The following is an 18,360-nucleotide window of genomic DNA, read 5'->3' as shown; positions in this document are numbered from 1 at the left end:
CCAGCTCACTGTCTGTGGTGTTTCCCCCGCCCCCACACCTTGCCTATTTGAGCTAACCCCTAGCTGTGCAAAAGCCTTTTTTTTTTCGCCCTTTAGTTAGCTGTGATCCATGCAACATCATAATAAAATCTGGCAGGGGTTTATTCCCACCCACCCTTTCTCTGAGACAAAGAAAAATGACCTGTACATCTATTTGGTATCTTGTGCTGTTGGCTGGGCATGGGCAAAAAGATGGAAAAGTCTTGAGCTATATAACCAGTTATTGTCCTGTGGATGAAGGGAGAGGCCGACAGGAGAACTGAGGGAGCTAGTGTGGAGTTAGAAAATTAGATTTTACAAACCAAGGTTTTGCAAACTCACTGCCTAAATCTTTCTGTGCTTCAGCTGGATTGGTAGAAGATCTAACGAGTAACTTCCACTCAAATGCCTCGTCTACCCTGGCAGTTTTCAGGAAGTCTCCCACTGTTTCACAGCCCCACTCATGGAAGCACTAGTGTAGACAGGACACAGCATCATTTAGACCTCTTTGAAGTAGAGTTAGATAACAACAGCTATAGAAATGCTGGCAGCCAGACTGCACTAGCAATGGAGCTACACTGCTGGGAGAGCTGGCAACTGTCAGTGTAGACCTAGTATATGGTATTAGCAACGTCTACATTTTTAGCTGTCTTTTTTGAGCCTGTCTGCACTGGTGAGATGTTTTAAAATCGCTTGAAGACATAGTATAGACCCAGTTTTAATGAGGCTTAAGGTAGCCTGACCTGAACCATATTTTTCTGGTCCAGGCTACTTTAAAGGGCCTAAAATAGGGTCTATGCTACAGCACTAAGCAGTTTTAATGTTGGTTAGAAAGTTTCCCAGCAGAAGAAGGGCCCTAAATGTCTACACTTTGTACATAAGTTGCAGTGGTGCAGGCTGCAGTGCTTATGATGAACCAACGTCTATTCCCTCTGCTACAAAGCTCTCCCTTTCTTACCTCAGTCAGTGGGGACATCCCAAAATGGCCAGGTACAGTATCACAATTGGTTTTTAGCTCTGGCTGATCTCCAATCAGTAGCCCCTAAAATCATATTGGAATGGAAGTTTGGAGGGGTGGGGACTAAAGCACACTGGTAATCAGAATGATGGGATTTTAAGGGCAATACCTCAATCTGCAGGGCTACAAAAGCTCTGACACAAAATAAATTGTTTTCAGGACAAGTAAATTCCACCCACTCTACTAGTTCTGGATGTTAAGGGTAGGCAGGTAGGTGTGACTCTTTCCTCTGCTGGCTAGAGCAGATAGCAATGGTGTTAGGGTCTCTTACCGAGGCTAGACTGTGGGAGGAGCAGGAATGCTTGCTTGGCTCAATGGAAGAAATCCCGCTGAGTGTGTCATTGCTCTTGCTGCTAGGACTTTGTACTCTCCTGCTGGAGTATCCTGTAATTGGAAGGGTGGTAAAAACAAGCCTTTAGGTCTTCCCACTCTGTTTACAGCAATCGGGAAAAGGAACCTATGCAATCAGATGTGGTGTAGCTCACTCTAATCTGTCCTGTGCTGCCCCAGGTTAGCACCACTGGAGGCAGGGTCTCCAGAAGGCAGAATCAGTTCTCAGTGGGGTGAAAAAGGAAGCAGTCGCAGAAAAATCTGTTTCAAAGCAAAATGGCTTCATTGCAGTCCTGGATGACGAGGGGAACTGTGATTAGTTAGTGACAGAGCATAGATCTGCTGAGTTAAGGGATGTGCAGAAGGAGGAGGAAGTGTATTTCTAATAGCTACAGCTGGGAGTCAGGGTTCTATTCCCTCCTAACTTGCTTTGTCGCCTTGAGCAAGGCACTTAACCTCTGACTCAGTTTCCCCATCGAATATGGAACTATGAATACTTATTCACCTCTTTGGATGAAAGGACGTACGCAAGTGAAAAGTGTTATTGGAGAAATACTATGCATCAGTGCCTCACTTCTTTCCTGCCATGTACAGTGCTAAAATAAGTATCGTTAGTGCAAACACAGCAGAAAACTTGCCAGTATACAGCCAGCAAACTTGCTTGATCTCATCATTAGTGTTTTTATAGAGTTTCATAATTTCACAGCGCTGTACAGACTATAATTAATCCTCACAACACCCCCTGGAGTAGCTGGGTAATTGTTAATCCCATTTTACAGATGGGGAACCAAGAGAACAGTAAGTGACTGGCCCAAGTCACACAGTGAGTTAGTGGGAAAGCTGGGTTTAAAACACAACCTCCTGCCTCCCAGTCCTGTCCTCACTCCTCCAGACTACACCGCCTCCTTTACTGCTGCCAAGGACTGCTAACGGTGATTTCAGGGCAGCGCTGCCAATGCCCAGGCTTTGGGCAGATGACATTAGCAATTTGTCAGAAACCTACCACCACACCTAACAGGCATCAAATGGAGCCAATCATGGTCACCAAGATCAATACACAGATGTGAGCTGTGGGTCACTGCATGCACACAGCTACACACATCAAGTGAAAGGATTACCCAGTGGGGTCGATAGTCTCCTTTTGTGTTAAAGTTGATGGTAACAGCAAAACTCACTGTAAAGCCGTGCAGCCACTTTTCAATCACTTGTGCTCTAGGGTAATGATTTTGCCCATTCTGCCATCTATTCTGCATTGTGGCTCCTATTAGGCTACTGTCTGATTAGTTTTGCCTCCCAGTCTCCTTCTGCCTCTGTATAGTGTTTTGAACTCCTTTAGCAACCTGATCTACCCATCTGCTTGGAACTACCTGGGCTTCTGTCCTATATTTTTCTCCTCCCAGCCAATATTGCTTATACAAAGGTTCCTTTAACATTACGTTGCATTCCCCCCCAGCATCTGCTTTTGCAATACCAACCTTTTCTCACCAAAGGGACCTTCTTGGTTGGTAAAGAGGGGGCAGGGACTCCTCCAGGCTTAATGCCACACTTTTCTGGGGTGATCTGTCTCTTTCGACGTCGACGCCGCTTCAGCTGGTGTGCGGCCAGAGCTAAGGCAACTGTCCCAAGAGCTGTAGCAAACAGCACCTTCCTCAGGCCTGGGGAGAGTCTCAGCTGAGAGAAGACAGACTTTAAACACAAGAGATATAAGAGAGCAACAATGTAACACCACCTGCACCACCCATTTGTATAGCAGTTTTATCCAGGACAGCTAGGACCAAAAGGTGTTTTACAGGCACTGATTTACCCACCAGTGAAAAGTAGACGTCCATGGGGTAGAACACAGTAACTGTTCAATAGTGCCCAGCAATGCTAAACTGTTCAGGACAGAATATCTTATTTGACAGACTGCAGATAGAATTAGAGTCCTGTATGATTTCCATGCAGTTCTCTCTGTATAATCATTTCAGATGAGAGCTTGAAACCTCAGGGGCTGCCTTCTCTATGTGGACATTAAAGATCCCATGGCACTTTTCACAAGAAAAGGAGTTTGCCTCAGTGATCCTGCTCAAAAGATTGTAGGTCCAGACTAACAACCAGAAGTGAAATCCTGGCTCCACTGAAGTCTATAGCAAAAACTCCCATTGACTTCACTGGGGACTAGATTTCATCCCAGCACATATAAGTTACACTACAAATGCTACAAATTGTTTTACATCCACCTAAAGAGGGATGGGGAGTGGAGGGGATGATATAAACGTCCCACTACAGCGTTATGAATAGTTCCATCATTTTCCAGGCAGTGGTACCAGAGACACCGTTCTGAGGACTGAGAGGTGGTAGATGGCATGTCCAGGAAGCCCTAGGCAGCTGGGAGGTGAGTTAGGTTTGGGCCATTTAGGGCCTGATCTAAAGCCCAATGTAGTCAATGGAAGTCTTCACAATAAGATCTTAAATAAATGCAAAATAGCAGTACATTTATTATTAGGAAAGCACTTACTGTAATACTTATATGCGAGACAGTTACTGTTATTAACCTCAACTCTGAATTTCCTGATTTGGGGGCAGTTAGTCTTATCCCTACTGTTGCATTAGTATATTTTTCCATTTATGATAATCATGTTTAACAAAAACAAAAACTATACCTGAGTGTCTCTAAACTAAAGATGACCCAAAGGTTCTGCTGGATACAGAGAAAAGTGGGGTGAATAGCACGCAGCATTAGCTATTTTGGAGTTACGACAGTGTCACCTCCATAAATTACAACCCCCACTTTTTCAGATGTTTATAAAACTAGCTGTTACACTTGGGACTAAAATTTCAGTTTCTACTTGGCCAAAACGTGGTAGAATTTTGAAAATTCAGTACAATTATGATCAGCCCAACAAATTAACAAGATATGTTGTTTCCACAAAAACTCTGTCTCTTGGAACACAGAGCAATATACACCAAATGTTCTCTACAGAGCAGTTTCTGTATAGTGCCCATTCTTTTCCTCAGCATCTAACCATACTTGCCTGCAACCCTTCCCTACTTCACAGCTAAATTCCTCTCTTTGTTCGATACTTATGTGGCCCCCATCACTGCAGTAGCTGAGTGCCTCACAATCTTTAATGCACTTATCCTCACAACACCCCTGTGAGATAGGGAAGTGCTATTATCCCCATTTTACAGATGACAAACTGAGACACAGAGAGGCTAAATGACTTGTCTAGGGTTATGCAGGAAGTTTGTGGTAGAACAGAGAATTGAACCCAGATCTCCCAAGTCCTAGATTATGGCCTTAGCCACTGGACCAGCCTCCCTCTCAACGCCCCCCTCCCCACTGCCAAACCCACCATCAAAGCTTCCCCAACAAGTGTCCCTCCTTCCCTCTCATCTGCAGGATGCTCCCCAAACCTCCCCAGATGACACCTGACCTCTTGTAAAAAGCCTCTACTCCCGATTCCTTCCACAGTCCCTCAAACAAGTGCAATCACTCCATAGCAACCGTTAAAGTCTCCCTTTCTCTTGCCCCAGCATCACTCTGTTATTTCTCTTCAGCACCCTCCAAAACAACTGCTGCAGACAGCCCTGTAAAAGAAAACTCCAAATAACTCTGCAGAAAATCCAGCTGTGTCTTCTTTTTTTTACCTGCCCAAATGTCGTGTAAAGAAACACAGGGATTTCTGCCACTGTCATTGCCAAGGCCTGGATGATGGACATTCCCTCCGTTCTCTGAAAGGCCATGTCTGAATGAGGCTCAGAATACCCACAGGAGTCAGCGGGTGGGAAGGACACTTATGGGAACTGCTCAGAGAGTTCACAAAGAAATCCAACTTTGTTTCAAAATGTGCCTCGGGATTCCAGAATAGGTCTCCAACTGTGAATTTTCTCTCTGCAAGGAACAGGAAAAAATATGGTAAATAGTAGCAAGAACAGTACAATCTCCTCTGATAAAGAAATTTTTGTACAATGCATCTGAAGGCACATTACAATCCATTTAAAACAGCAAGACGACTATAATGGGATAAACCACAGAAAAGAGATATTAAGCTTATTCTTACAAACAGTAATGTCTGCCTCTCAAACTAAACAAGGATGAGAATTCCCAACCTAAGTAGCTCTGGAGCTTGGAACCCCAAAGATTTTTAGACTAGATCAATGGCCCAATCTACGAGGGATAAGGAAGTATGTCAGCCGAATGGCTTTTATAGTTGTTGTCAGTAGCTACCGGTGTGGTGCTCTGCTCTTGTTCGATGACGATAACAGTCGGCTGTGTGCGTGTTCCCTCTGTGTGCTGCCCCAGCTCTGCGCAGATAGCTGACACCGCAGACCCCGAGAGAACCCCCAAAGACCACAGACTCTAGTAAGGTACGATGGCACCCGGACAGGTTTATTGTCAAACGAAGCACAGTAATAGTTTCCTATAGATTCTACAGGACATACTACAAATATGTGCCCCGGCAATGGACACAGCTCACTCAGTGGCGGGACACTCCACTGCCCCCTAGGCTGGACGACGATGTGCACTTCCAGACCTATTCTTATACAAGTGCAGAACAGTTTACTCATCCCTCCTGACGTATTGAGGAGCAGCCCCTTTACTCATTAGGGTGCTGCTTCTCCCATTACATGTTGGTTCAAACAAATCTATCCATCATGTTGTCCTTCTGACTTGTCTTTAAGATGCACCTGCCTGTTCCTCGTTATCTCTGTGGAGTGTTCTGATGCCATCTTGGCACAAGTTCCTCTAATTAGCACTTATGTGTGGATGCACCTGCTTCTAGCAACCCTCTTCTTGCCAACTTCTGTGAGTGGGGCCTGCCTTTGCCTCACAGCCCAGCTTTTGCTTAGCAATGCCTGGAAGTACTTTGGTTCAGGCTTCAGGCCTCAGAGTGGGCCTCTGACACAAGAGTTTATGTTTCAGGGCCTCATCTTACTACAATAGTAGTTCAGGGTCAATTGGTTTAAATACAGTTTTGCTGGCCAATGTGCACAGCAGCCAAGTCACATTACAACCGGACTGAAACAAAACTGCTTTAGCTCAGGCACAGAACTAAGCTACAACAGGTTTGTTTATTTTTAATAGAATATAATTGTAACACTTTTTGGCTACATCCACAGGGCCCAACCACCCGCCAGTTCAACCACGGCCACATTTAGGCTATGCTTAAATACAGTTGTGGACAAACTAGCTTTGAACAAGCATTGTTCAGCCAGCATGTATAACCAAAACATGTTAAATATTATAGCCTTGGTCTGTACCTTGACTAAAGCATGTTCTTTAAATCTGGTTAGTCCATTGTTTGGCCCCCGTCTCACTGACAAGCCAAACTTGCCATGTTTTAAACCAGTTCAGTAAAACAATTCCTAGCCCATAGTAACCAAGTTCAATGACCTAGACATAACATCTTAGAGCCTCCAGGATGCAGCTGATCAGACTGGAAGCTTAGTTATGCATAAGTAGAGCTTTTAAATGCAGATGAAAGTGAGAAGTAGGAAGGGTCTAGAATACACAGGTCCAAACAGATAGCCATTTTTTCCATGGCAACAGAACAATTTTGTATTAAATAAAAAATTTAGTCAATATATAGATCGAGAAAACAACTTGAGAATTTGAATACATGCAGGACTTCAGTACATGCATCTGCTAATCCACGGAGTGATGGATTACAGCAATCCAGCCTGCAAGTTATCAAAGCGTGAATTGCCTTCTCTGCATTGCCTCAGAGAGCACAAGCCGAAGCGCAGTGGTGTTACTCGGACTGTAAAAGGAAAATCTGTTTGGAACAGCACAATGTGACCTTCAAATGGCAGAATTAGATAGAAAAGAACACCAAAAATACTGATAGCAGCAATGAAAAATAATAACTGGATCACAATTGTAACAACTGCCTAAGGGGCAACAGCATGTAATGAGACCAACAGCCAAAAACTCTCTTACTATTTTCAAACTTTAAAAAATTATCTGATACCCAACTCTGGAGGCTGGTAACACAGGCAATAGCAACACATATTGCTTCAATTATATCAGCAGGGAAAGCAAAAGCAACAATGTATAGGGCAGTTACGTATTTTCTTTTGTCTAGAACTCTACTGGAATGTCATAAGTTAACAAAGAATGCAGTATACTCTGTCCATCCCTCCTGGGCTGTAAGCTTAAGGCAATGAATATGCCTTTTGAGAAAACTGAGGATTTTGGAATTACTTTGTTTTAAGGTCTGATTTGTTACTACTGTAATAATGTAAGGTGATTAATCGAAATGAGAAATTCATTGTGGCATGCCAAGTTCAGTTATTTATAAAGCATAAATTTAAAATGGATGCAAAGCAAACTATTTTCAAGGATACAGTTAGATAACGTACCCCAGAAACCCATTCTGATATTGCCTGAGGTGCTCTAATACAAACCTGAGCATGGTTCAGTAACCTCCTTGGCTACTCTCTCATGAGCCATTACGTAGATGCTTCCTTCCCCAGCACAAACTCCCATAAACTCTAGAAGGGGGGGGCATCTCCCTCACTGCTCTGTTATGAACCCCACTAGGGGAACCCAATCCTGCTGCTGCCCCCTCCCAGCTTGCAGTGTTGCACAGACACTGCTCCAAAGTAAAACCCCAGTGCTAGGAAGCCGCCTTGCTGGCTACTTCCTTCCAGCCCCAGAATCAGCATGCCCACCTCCCCCAGAGTCTAAACCTTCCTTCCCACCGCTTCTGCAGCGGCACAACCCCCACCGAAGCCGGGACAAGGCAGCCACCTCTGCGGCTGCTCCATGCTAAACCCCAGCGCGGCACAGCCCCGCGCCCAGGGCGCACCCCCGCTGGCCAGCCCCCAGCCCCATGCGGCGGGGGGGGCATAAACCCGGGTCGCGGGGCCGAGAGGTGCTGGGGGGCTGCGCGAACCCAGCCAGCCCCTATTGCCCCTGGCCCCATCGAATCCCCCCTACAGCAAAGAGACAATAACCCTCTCCCCTCCTCCCCCGCGCGAATGGAAGAGTCCGCATCCCCCGGCACCCCGGGCGCTACCACCCCCAACAGGGGGAGCCCGCAGCCCTGGCTGAGCCGTTCTCACCCAGGCACTGCCCATGGCTTCGGAAGGGCAGCGTCTCCTTCCCCTGCGCGCCGCAGCCTAGCCTGACTGCCACCAGAGGGAGGAACGCGTAGAAGGCCGCCCGCTGCCAGCCAATCAGAACAGCGGGCTGCTCCTGGGCGGACCAATCATCTGGCTCCCCTGGCCAGGCGGTGACGACAGCGGAGAGTGCGGTTGAAGAGCAAAGAGCAGTCTTCCCCGTGGGAGGGGAGGAGGGCATACATGTCAGTGTTGATTGACTGTGATTGGCAGGCTGAGAAGGAAAGGGAGGGGCTTCTCTTAAAGCGGCAGCGGCGGCTAGCGGCACCCTCGGGGACCTGAGGTTCCTTATTTACCCCAGAGCTCAGGGCCCACACAGCCGCCCTATAGGACTCCGGCGCTGCATCCATGGGCCTAGGCCTGGGCCTGCACGAAGCTGCCACGGCAGACAGGACAACAGCGAGGCCGCCCCGCAGGGGGAGGCGCGCCGGGTGCGTTCCCCTTTAAGAGGCAGCCGGGAGGATGCCAGAGGGCGCCGATGGGCCCTATAAAGGGGCGGGCGCGCCGCGCCGCGGGCTGACTCGGCTCTGCGCTAGTCTCCCCTGCGCGCTGAGGGGCTGTAGCTGGAGCGGTTGGGAGCCGGGCTTCGGCAGGCAGGGCGCGCGCGCGGGTGGATGGATTTCAACATGAAGAAACTGGCCTCGGACGCGGGGGTCTTCTTCAGCCGGGCCGTGCAGGTGCGCGGCGGGCGCGCGGGACGGGGGGGGGGGCGGCTGCTTCTCCCTGGGGGGGTCCCTCCGGCGGCTACAACTGCGCCTCCCCGGGCCGGGGGGGGGGTGTCTCTAGAAGAGGCGGTTTCAGGGCTTCTGGCTTCTTCCCCCCCCCAACGCTCTGGCGGCGCCTTGGGCGTTTCGCCCCCTTCGCGGTCCGCCACCGCAGGCTCCGCAGTCCGGCGGCGGGTCCCCGCCTCGTGGGAAAGAGGCGTCTTAAGTCCTGGGGCGCCTGGCTGGTCCGTGAGGGGGTGAAGGCGGGGAGAGCCCCGCTGCTCTGTATCGCCTCAGGCCTCACCCCCTCCAAGCGGGGACTCCTCTAGGGTGGGGGTGGAGAGATGCGCCCCCCCCAGCTTGGCAGCCTGATGCGGCGTAGTCCCCTGAAACCAGCTGCCTTGCGTCGGGCTCCAGCGGCCCGACCTCCGGCTTGAACCCGTGTTGTGTGTGGAACTGGCTCCCAGAGAGGGCGAGTGTGAGGCTGAACCTTTGGGGGGAGTCACCCGGCCAGAAGGTGGAGCGCTGCGGGGGCTCGTCTCTGGGTTATGGCTGCACTGCTGGCTGCACTCTGCAGCCGGGGAGCTGTTTGTGTCTCAAGTAGGTTCTCTCATTACCCTTGTGCCCCAGGGGATTCTGCTCCTGAGAGATGTGAGCCCATTATGCTGCTTGGGCCTGCTGCTGCAGCCTAGCCTGGGAGTATGTAGAGAGATGACAATGGGCTTCTCACTCCCCATGCCTGGCATGTAGAATGACCCTGCTCTTAGCAAGACCCATAACTAGAAATCCTGGGGTAGGAGTGGAGTGAAGTAGGGGACACACAAACCCAACATCCTCCTGTTTAAGCATCGGGACTATGAACATTGTCCTTTATTCCTATGGCTCTGGGGGAAGACTGTGCCTCCATCATTTTAGTAGGTATCCTGGATTATGATTAGGATTTTTGTAGGGGAGACTTTTCCTGTTAGCCTCCACCACCGACTAGCATATATAATGTTCATCTAAGACATTTTGGTGGTGCATCAAAAGGAAGTGACCCTGCCCTTTTGTCAGTGGGAGTATTGGAATAACTGAGAACACCTGTTGGGGAAGCTACCTATGTGGTAGGCACTAACATTCCAATCTACACACTTCTAGGTCAAGTGTGAACTAGACAAATCCTCTTCTATCCCTGATGAGGGTCCCTCTCTTACTTCCCTTGCTTGCCAGCAAAATAGGGCTAGGATTGTAATGAGAAATAGGGAGGGTAACTTCAGTGTAGCATTTCTAGTGACTGTTCTATTGTAAAGTTTCTTTGAGCCCCTGCATGTGAATGATGGCTGGACTGTGGTGTCTGCTTCAAACAGGCAAGAAGAATTTCCCCTGCCCCAGAGTAAGAGCTGCTTGAACAAAACTCCTAAAAGCTGTCACCCTCCTTTATATGGTGGTGTGTCTCAGGTCAGCGGACAGGAAACTGGTTAATGCTAGATCATATGGATGAGATTTGAGTTCCTATTCCTTTCTCTACCACAGAATTGCTTGCTTGATACTTCCTGCTAAGTTAGTCCACTCATCACTTTGTTGCTGTTTTTTCAAACTGTTATCTTACCTCTGTGTTCCATTCTTGAAATGGGGTTACTCAAAACTCAACATCGGTGCAGATGCACCAAAGCCCTATAATGCTTGTAAAACATCTTGAGTCTTCCATGGCAGGCCCTATAGAAAGGAGAAGTAAGTGACGAACAGTGCAATTAAGAGACTGTAAAGTGGGGCTTATGATCAGCGACGAAGCTGGTGTTAAGTTTCTCTGTGGTTTCTTGTACTCTGTATCTGAATTGTAACTCCACTCCCTTGGGGGGAGGGATAGCTCAGTGGTTTGAGCACTGGCCTGCTAAACCCAGGGTTGTGAGTTCAATCCTTGAGGGGGCCACTTAGGGATCTGGGGCAAAAATTGGTCCTGCTAGTGAAGGCAGGGGGCTGGACTTGATTACCTTTCAAGGTCCCTTCCAGTTCTAGGAGATTGGTATATCTCCAATTATTACCGTACCTTACACATATACCTTATTCAGAAATACCAAGCTTTGGGCAGTGTCTCAAATGGTGGTGAACAAACTGGGAGTGTTGAGAAAGAAGGACTTAAGTAAACTACATACCCTTTGGTAGTTTGGGAGGCAGCAGACTGCTGCCTTATTTAACAATTTAGTAAGACAAAGTCCTATTGTCCATGCAGTACCTGGAAATGTGCAAGGCACTTCATAAAGACTATATCCCAGAGACATCACATTTTAAATAGAAGTGGCTTGAAAAGGGGTAGCCGAGCAAGAGAGGAGGCGTCGAAGGGAGAAGGATGACTAACAGTAGCTTGAGGTGCTGTAGTGCAATGTTGGTTAGATCATAACTCTCTTAAGGAGAAGCTTTAGCTCTGCAATGACCATCTTAACTGTACCCATACATGTGGTAAAATGGCTGGGTTTTGCCCCAGATTCTTGGAGAGCAGTTCTAAAGCAAAGCAAGGTTGTCTGAAGTAGAGATGTGATCCCTGCTCTTGGAGTCACACTAGATCGGTCATGATGTATGAGAGATGATCTAACAAGGTCAAATAGCAGATGCCTGGAAGTACCCTGCTGGGAGCTCAGAAACTGTCCGACTTCCCTTCCTACAGCTGTAGAAGGGGTGTGGCATGCAGTGATTCTGCTTGATTTGAGTGAGCACTGAATGCTGGGGTAACTGACTGAAACATGGCCCAGCTTTGGCAAACGAGCTTTAGTATTTGCCTCCTGGCATGTTTCCAGAGTGGTCCTTAGTTGAACAAAATCTGCTCCTATAAGGGTGGCCAGTTGTGTAGCCTCAGTCAATGTAGTAGGTGGTAAGACTACATTCTTCTTGACTAGCTTCCAGGGGCGGATCTAGCAATTTCGCCGCCCCAAGCATGGCGGCACGCCGCGGGGGGCGCTTTGCCGGTCGCTGGTCCCGCGGCTCCGGTGGACCTCCCGCAGGCGTCCCTGTGGAGGGTCCGTTGGTCCTGCGGCTCTGGTGGACCTCCCGTAGGCATGCCTGCGGATGCTCCACTGGAGCCGCGGGACCAGCGGACCTTCCGCAGGGATGCCTGCGGGAGGTCCACCGGAGCCGCCTGCCGCCCTCCCGGCGACCGGCAGAGTGCCCCCCACGGCATGCTGCCCCAAGCATGCGCTTGGCGTGTTGGGGCCTGGAGCCGGCCCTGCTAGCTTCAGCTCAATTACTTGAAGCTTGTTGCTTCCCATCTGCTAGCTATAGCCTTCAAGAAGGGGTCTGTGGAACTTTCTGTTCTGTTTTAAGCTGGCTTAACAGGAACTGAAACTTAACACAGTTCTGATGTAGGACCTGGGCTTGCTTTATCTTTTAGTGGGGTGGGGGGGAGGTATGTTGTGTACTTGTCTGTTTCAACAGGAGATTGCATGCAGTGGTGTAGTTGAGTTGGACCCAGGATATAAGTCAAGGTTGGTGAAGTCCAATCTTTTATTGGACCAACTTATGTTTGTGAGAGAGATGATGAGATTTTGAGCTTACAAAGAGCTCTTCAAGTCAACAGAAGAATGCAGGCTCTTCAAGAAGCTAGTCTATTGTAAACATGCCTATTATGGCTTTGAGTCCAATGCAGTGAGAAGACAAATAGTTAATTCAGGTACAGAATAAGGAGCAGATGGCAAGTTTAACAATCCTGTTCTCATACAAATGATCGTAGTAACAGAAGGAAAGGAGAAATGCTGCAAAGAGGTGGCATGTTTAGATTTGGAAGGCCTTCTAAAGATCATTTATCAAAGACTTGTACAAGGTGTAGGAAGGAGCCAGCCTAGGGATCAGCAGCTCTTTCCATCAGTGATTTTAGTGCAGAGAGGAGTTTATAAATAGCTTCTCTTGGCTACTACACCCACTTAATATCTTGCATATGAATATTCACATCATTCATTACAGGCATAATTAAAAGAAACAAAGCAGCATAAGGCAATTGGTACCAGAGGAGTGACTTTGTGGGTTTTTGGTAGGTGGGAGAAGATAGGGTGAGTTGAATAGTGATAATGGAAAAACCCTCCCCCTGAAATGTACCAGTGAGATTTAGTCCAACTTTGGGTTGTGTCCTAGTAGAGCCCTGGTATTTGGATGGAAAAAGCTAGTCACAGCATAGACTCCTGCATCATGGTGCCAGACAAGCAGATATATACACCCACAAAGAGGTAAATGGTTGCTAGAGGAGGTAGCATGTGATTTTTCTGGGTGTCTGCTGTTTTTGTTGTGGTTGAGGGAGTGGGAGGGAGAGCAGGTCTGCAGCTGCCTTTCTCCAGCACAGCAAACTTCCCGGGGAAGGGACTCTGAGTTGGCTAGACTAGAACTCAGTTTTATAAAGCACTCAGTGTTGCTTCCTGCTGCCCAAGGCACTTAACAAAATGAAGTTTCTGGAAATGCAGTAGCTGAGAGGTAAATGGACTGGCCATTATGCACTCAGCTATCACTCATGTTACAGGCTGTCTGGCTGAGAATGAATGTCTAAGCCAGACAGCAGAGTTTTAACTCCTGTTCCCATAGAATCTCCATCCCCTACGAGAATGTGTGAAAGGAACTTATTAACATTCCACTGTAAGGGTGGCTACCCCTTGATTGTGTCCATAATGTGAAAACAATTCCTATCTGAACCTGCGTCAAATACAACCACCCGATGCCCCCTTCAACTTTGTGTATTGAGTCTTGTGGAAAAAGTCTGGCCTCATAACAGACAAAATCAGCTGAGCTCAACCAGGGGTGTGACAAACTTCCACTGAACTCTCATAGTCTGCTACAACAGGTCCCTGAACTCCATTGACCCCTGCTCATAGGTGAAGTTGTTCGCCTTGTGCTCTGAAGCAAGGAGGGCTTGTAAATTTGCCAGTGCAGTAGCTGGGGCCAATGGCGTCAGGTTCAAGCAGAGATGGCTACAGCGGTGCTGAGGTTGTGCAGCATCTTGGCAGAAAAGGTAAATTTTACATGACAATTAGTCCCCTCCTTGGCATCTTGTTTTCCATCACATCTTGGGTGAGTCTCTTCCTTCTATAAGGCAATGTTCAGTGGCCCTAATTTGACTGTTATACTCTTGCCCTTTAGAAAGACAGAGCAGGAGGCAGCAAATAGATCTGAGTTTCAGCACAGCAGCTAGGGAGAGTGACCTGCCCTGCTGACCTTCCCCTGGAGTAGGAGGCTGAACAAGACTAGTGGAAGGCTTGCAGGTGAAAGCAGCTGCTAGCAATGGGGTTCCTTTCTTGAATGGCTCAGGAGCTCTCTGTAGCAGCTGCCTTCCCCTGCTGTGAGGGAGTCCCGTATGCCTGCCCCCCCTTCATTAGCTTGACTATATAGTCCAGAAAAGCTAAGTCCCACAGGTGAGATCTTACTCTGTTGGAGTGCAGACCAGTAAGCTATGTTGATTATGTAATAGGTAAAAGACTTCAGTTTGAGAAACAATAAAACAACACTGCAGTGTAGTCAAGTGTTGCTCTGCTCCATAAATTGCAGGGTGTGTGTGGGGGGGGTAGACTGACTGGGAAAGGACTAGTCACATAATGGGTCCAATGCACCATATGTTATAGGCAAAACCATTTGGATCACATCTGTCTTCCTACCCCCCCCCCCTTAAAATAAAATTCCTGAGCATGCCACTCCCATAACCTTGCTAGCAGTACTTATGGCTAAACTCCAGTGCTAACAGTTCTGCTGCTGATTTTGGAGGGCCCTAACAGTGCAACACCTCCCAGTAGTGCACTGGCCTCACTGTACGTGGAGCTGGAGCACAGCATGGACTGTGGTACAGCACCACAATTGCCACCACCTGAGCTTCATGGACTAGCCTGAGCTTTTTCTGGTCCAGAGACTGGATGCAGTGCATTGGGATTCTGGAGGATGCTTTGGATGTGGGAGATAGGCAGCCTTGCAGCAGGTCATGCTCTCTGGCACAGCTTGCTGACAACAGTCTTCAAACAGTTCATTCTGTTAGTTTTCCTTTGATCAGAATAATAGATATGCTGGTTCTCAGGGATGGTGAGGCCCTGGACTGATCTGTAAGTGGGCTCTGTTGCCATAGAAATGGGAATCTAAAATATTAAAAAGGGACTGCTCTGAACATCAAAACAGACAAGTGGCTGGTGTTAGTCTTTCTGCCAGGGTAGCAAATGTGGCTGTTTCTCTATGCTTATGCACAAATAGAACACACTTTGGAGTCTTCTGGGGTTTCTAGAAATAATTACTTGGGCAGATGTGCCTGGTTTTACTACTTTATATGTATGGAAACTTATCTGTTAAAGTTCAAATAATGCGTAATGTGCATCATTAACCCATAAACTCTGAGACACTATAACCCTCAGTAATACAACTAATACTAGCAGCCAGATGTGTGAGCCTCAATTCTTTTTTCATTTTCCTTTTAAAAAGGACATCCCCATTTCCAAGATCAATGACATGGAGAAATAAAGTATAGGAAGGACTTTCAATGGATGGTCAAAGGATTCTTTGCTGCTTTCAATGGACAGTCTTTTAAGCAGGATCAAGTAGATCTTACAATGTACAGCTACTGTTTTTTTTTGCAACTTGGTCAGCCTCTTAATCTGTCTATTTTGTTCTAACACAAATGGTCCTTCTGAAGGTAGCAAGTATAGGTAAGGTGTGCCCAATTAGATTAAAAGAATTAAAGGGGGGTTTTAAAATGGCTTTAACACTGTACCAGCATCTGCAAGACTATCCTAGTGTTAATGGCTTTCATATCACTTCAACACAAGAACTTTGTTTGGATCCCATTCTTCTGCTTTGACTCCTGGTTGCCCTGAATTACCATGGTGGGCTGAGAAGGCTATGTATGGAGCCTAATGCAAACTGGGCTTGGGTCTCATTTTGAGGGCATATTGTGAGCTACAATAGCTTTTTTTTTTTTCTCCCCCTCAAAGTGGTGCTCCAGAGAGGGAGAGCAGTGTTAAGCTTCCTTACTAGAACTGCCTAGGTTGGATGAAGCTTACCTAGATTAGTTTCTTTAGGTGTCAAACTTTATTAATCCTCTGTGGGTGGTCTCTGAAATAGCAGAAGCCATAGCAGCCAAGGGCTGCAATGACACAGGCATTATGTAAAACCCACTGGCAGGATCTCCAAGATATAGCCTTGTTACATGTTCTACTTGCTGGTAGCTTGGAGAAGACAGAATTTTCTGTTTCAAAGGCCTCTAATCTGCTGCTTCTTTTTTTTTTTTTTTTTTTTTTAAGATTTAACGTGGGGGAATATCACTTAACAGGACATCTTAGTAAAAATTAAACACTACAAGTAAAGAAATCTAAATTTAAGATTCCTACATTGACCTTAACTCTGCCTTACATCTCAGTCCATCTTCCCTATTCTCACGTGGGCCTGCCCTCCTTGAGTGTTGTACAACAGGATGTTGTCTCATGAGCACCATGTTAAGGAGGAAAGGGCAGAAATCATCTACAGACGCTTGGCAATGTGGCTTTCCAAGGGATTGTAACTTCCTCAGCTGAAGCTGTAAATGTTGGGGCCTTGCATAAGCCAATGTATGACTGCCTGAGCTATACCTGCCCCACATTAGTATGTGCCACTGACGCACCTTGGGAAGTTTTTAGACACTAAATTGCTTGACCAAAGAAAATGGTACATACCACTTAAAACCCACCCTTGACCACAGGTGATTGTCTTGCTACCTGAGCCATGAGGGCTGTGGACAGAACCTCTGTCTCTAGGACATGGTCTAATACATTACTCCTGAGCACTGAAAGGACTTCCTCCAATGCTGCAAATATAGCATCTCCTTTCTCTCCCACAAGAATTGATGGGGATTCTAGCAAGCTGCAATTTCTGTCCCCTGGGGTTTGATTGCTCGCCCCTCTTCCTAACCCACAGTGTTCATTCAGGCTTTCCCCAATTGAGGGGTCCCATCAGCTGTCTCTCAGTCCTTCTGTCAGGATAGGCACTAACAATGCACAGACTATTCCTGCTGATCACCCAAGCCTCCAAGAGGAAACCCAACCCCTCAATGAATTATTGAGGCCCTGGAATGCAGCATGACTCTCCTTCCCTGGTCGAGTGAGAGTAGCATTCAGTGAAAGACTGCACTGCATTATTCATTACCATGTTGGCTGCCCTGCACAAAAACAAGCCACATACTTAACTGGGTCAGAGGTGCATGAGCATCCTCCTGGGGGACAGGAAAAGGAAAAATCTGGAATCAGCTGATCCTTATGTACCAGTTGGCAGTGTGTGGTGCACACTGACTCCCAGGAGGTAAAGTTGAATTATTTTAGGGCTGGGACCAATTTCTGACAATCAGGTTCCAGTAAATGGATATAGAGGGACCTAGCAGCTGTACTTCAGGAGTTGTGGGTTATCCCTAGACCTCGCATCCTTAGGGAGCAGCGACAGGGCAGGGGGGAAAAAGGCCTTCTGCTCCATTGTAGGTAATGACATCTGTGCTGTTTTCTTCCCCACTGATTTTGTGTAGCAGTCATAGGATACTGGCACAGCTGCTTCTAGATGCTGTTTATTCTGGGTCTTCTAGAAGTAGAGTCTCACATAGGAGATGCTTTGGATAGCAACAGGCCCCAAAGCAAGGTTCAGATTTCTGGGGAAAGTGCAATTCTAAGGTGTTCAGAATCAAGTAAGTGTAACTTGTGCCTTCCTCCATTCTCCCAGGTGACATGCTACACTAGTGTATATGCCAGCTCTGAATCTGGCCCCATCAGTGTAATGAAGTCTCAGCTGGTGTAACTTGCATCTTGAGGGACCTGAAGAGAAACATGAGGTTTGGATGGGAAGGGGGGGAAATGGGACACAACTAGCAGAGCCAAGAATAGGCAAATTAAAGTAGCCATTACTGCTATATGTGAACTACAGCTTCTTGGATGCCTTTTCATCCACTTAGTGACGAATCGTGCATTGCCTCTGAACTTGCTACTGTGCATTGCAATGCTCAGGGAAGTCTGAAAGTTCACTTTTTTTACATATCTGTGAGTCACAGGCTCTGTCAGATTCCCCAGCTGCCCTTCTCCCTCCTTCTGTAGCCTGGGTTTGCAACAGTCATCTAGCACACGAGAATGATGACTGCAAGTCACAGCAATAGGTGGTTCAACTTTCTCTGCATGCATGAGTTGAAGGACTTGGTGTTAAGACTCAGCAGCTATTGTGTGGTATGGGGTCATGAGCAGTCCAGCT

General features: G+C 47.4%; 2 protein-coding genes across 9 annotated transcripts in view; one reads left to right on the top strand and one right to left on the bottom strand.

Moving 5' to 3' along the window:
* MIGA2 (mitoguardin 2) overlaps window positions 1-8,544 on the bottom strand; it is a 31,798-nt gene extending 23,254 nt beyond the window's left edge. The window contains exons 1-4 of one of the 3 annotated variants that reach the window (XM_044993019.1): window positions 8,417-8,544; window positions 4,997-5,240; window positions 2,842-3,052; window positions 1,308-1,420 (exon numbers count right to left, since the gene is read on the bottom strand). In XM_044993019.1, coding sequence (XP_044848954.1) covers window positions 1,308-1,420; window positions 2,842-3,052; window positions 4,997-5,092 — 420 coding nt within the window. In that variant the 5' untranslated portion in view covers window positions 5,093-5,240; window positions 8,417-8,544. Of the gene's footprint in view, window positions 1-1,307; window positions 1,421-2,841; window positions 3,053-4,996; window positions 5,241-7,756; window positions 8,035-8,416 lie in introns of those variants that run through there. The other 2 variants (XM_044993022.1, XM_044993020.1) reach the window with 2 other exon arrangements.
* Window positions 8,545-8,999: 455 nt separating this feature from the next.
* SH3GLB2 (SH3 domain containing GRB2 like, endophilin B2) overlaps window positions 9,000-18,360 on the top strand; it is a 40,773-nt gene continuing 31,412 nt past the window's right edge. For all 6 annotated transcript variants that reach the window (XM_044993220.1, XM_044993218.1, XM_044993217.1 and 3 more), the window contains exon 1: window positions 9,000-9,150. In XM_044993220.1, coding sequence (XP_044849155.1) covers window positions 9,088-9,150 — 63 coding nt within the window. In that variant the 5' untranslated portion in view covers window positions 9,000-9,087. The remainder of the gene's footprint in view (window positions 9,151-18,360) is intronic.

The sequence above is a fragment of the Mauremys mutica genome, chromosome 18 (assembly GCF_020497125.1).
Source record: "Mauremys mutica isolate MM-2020 ecotype Southern chromosome 18, ASM2049712v1, whole genome shotgun sequence".
Taxonomy (NCBI): domain Eukaryota; kingdom Metazoa; phylum Chordata; order Testudines; family Geoemydidae; genus Mauremys; species Mauremys mutica.
This window is presented reverse-complemented; position numbering and strand designations above follow the sequence as displayed.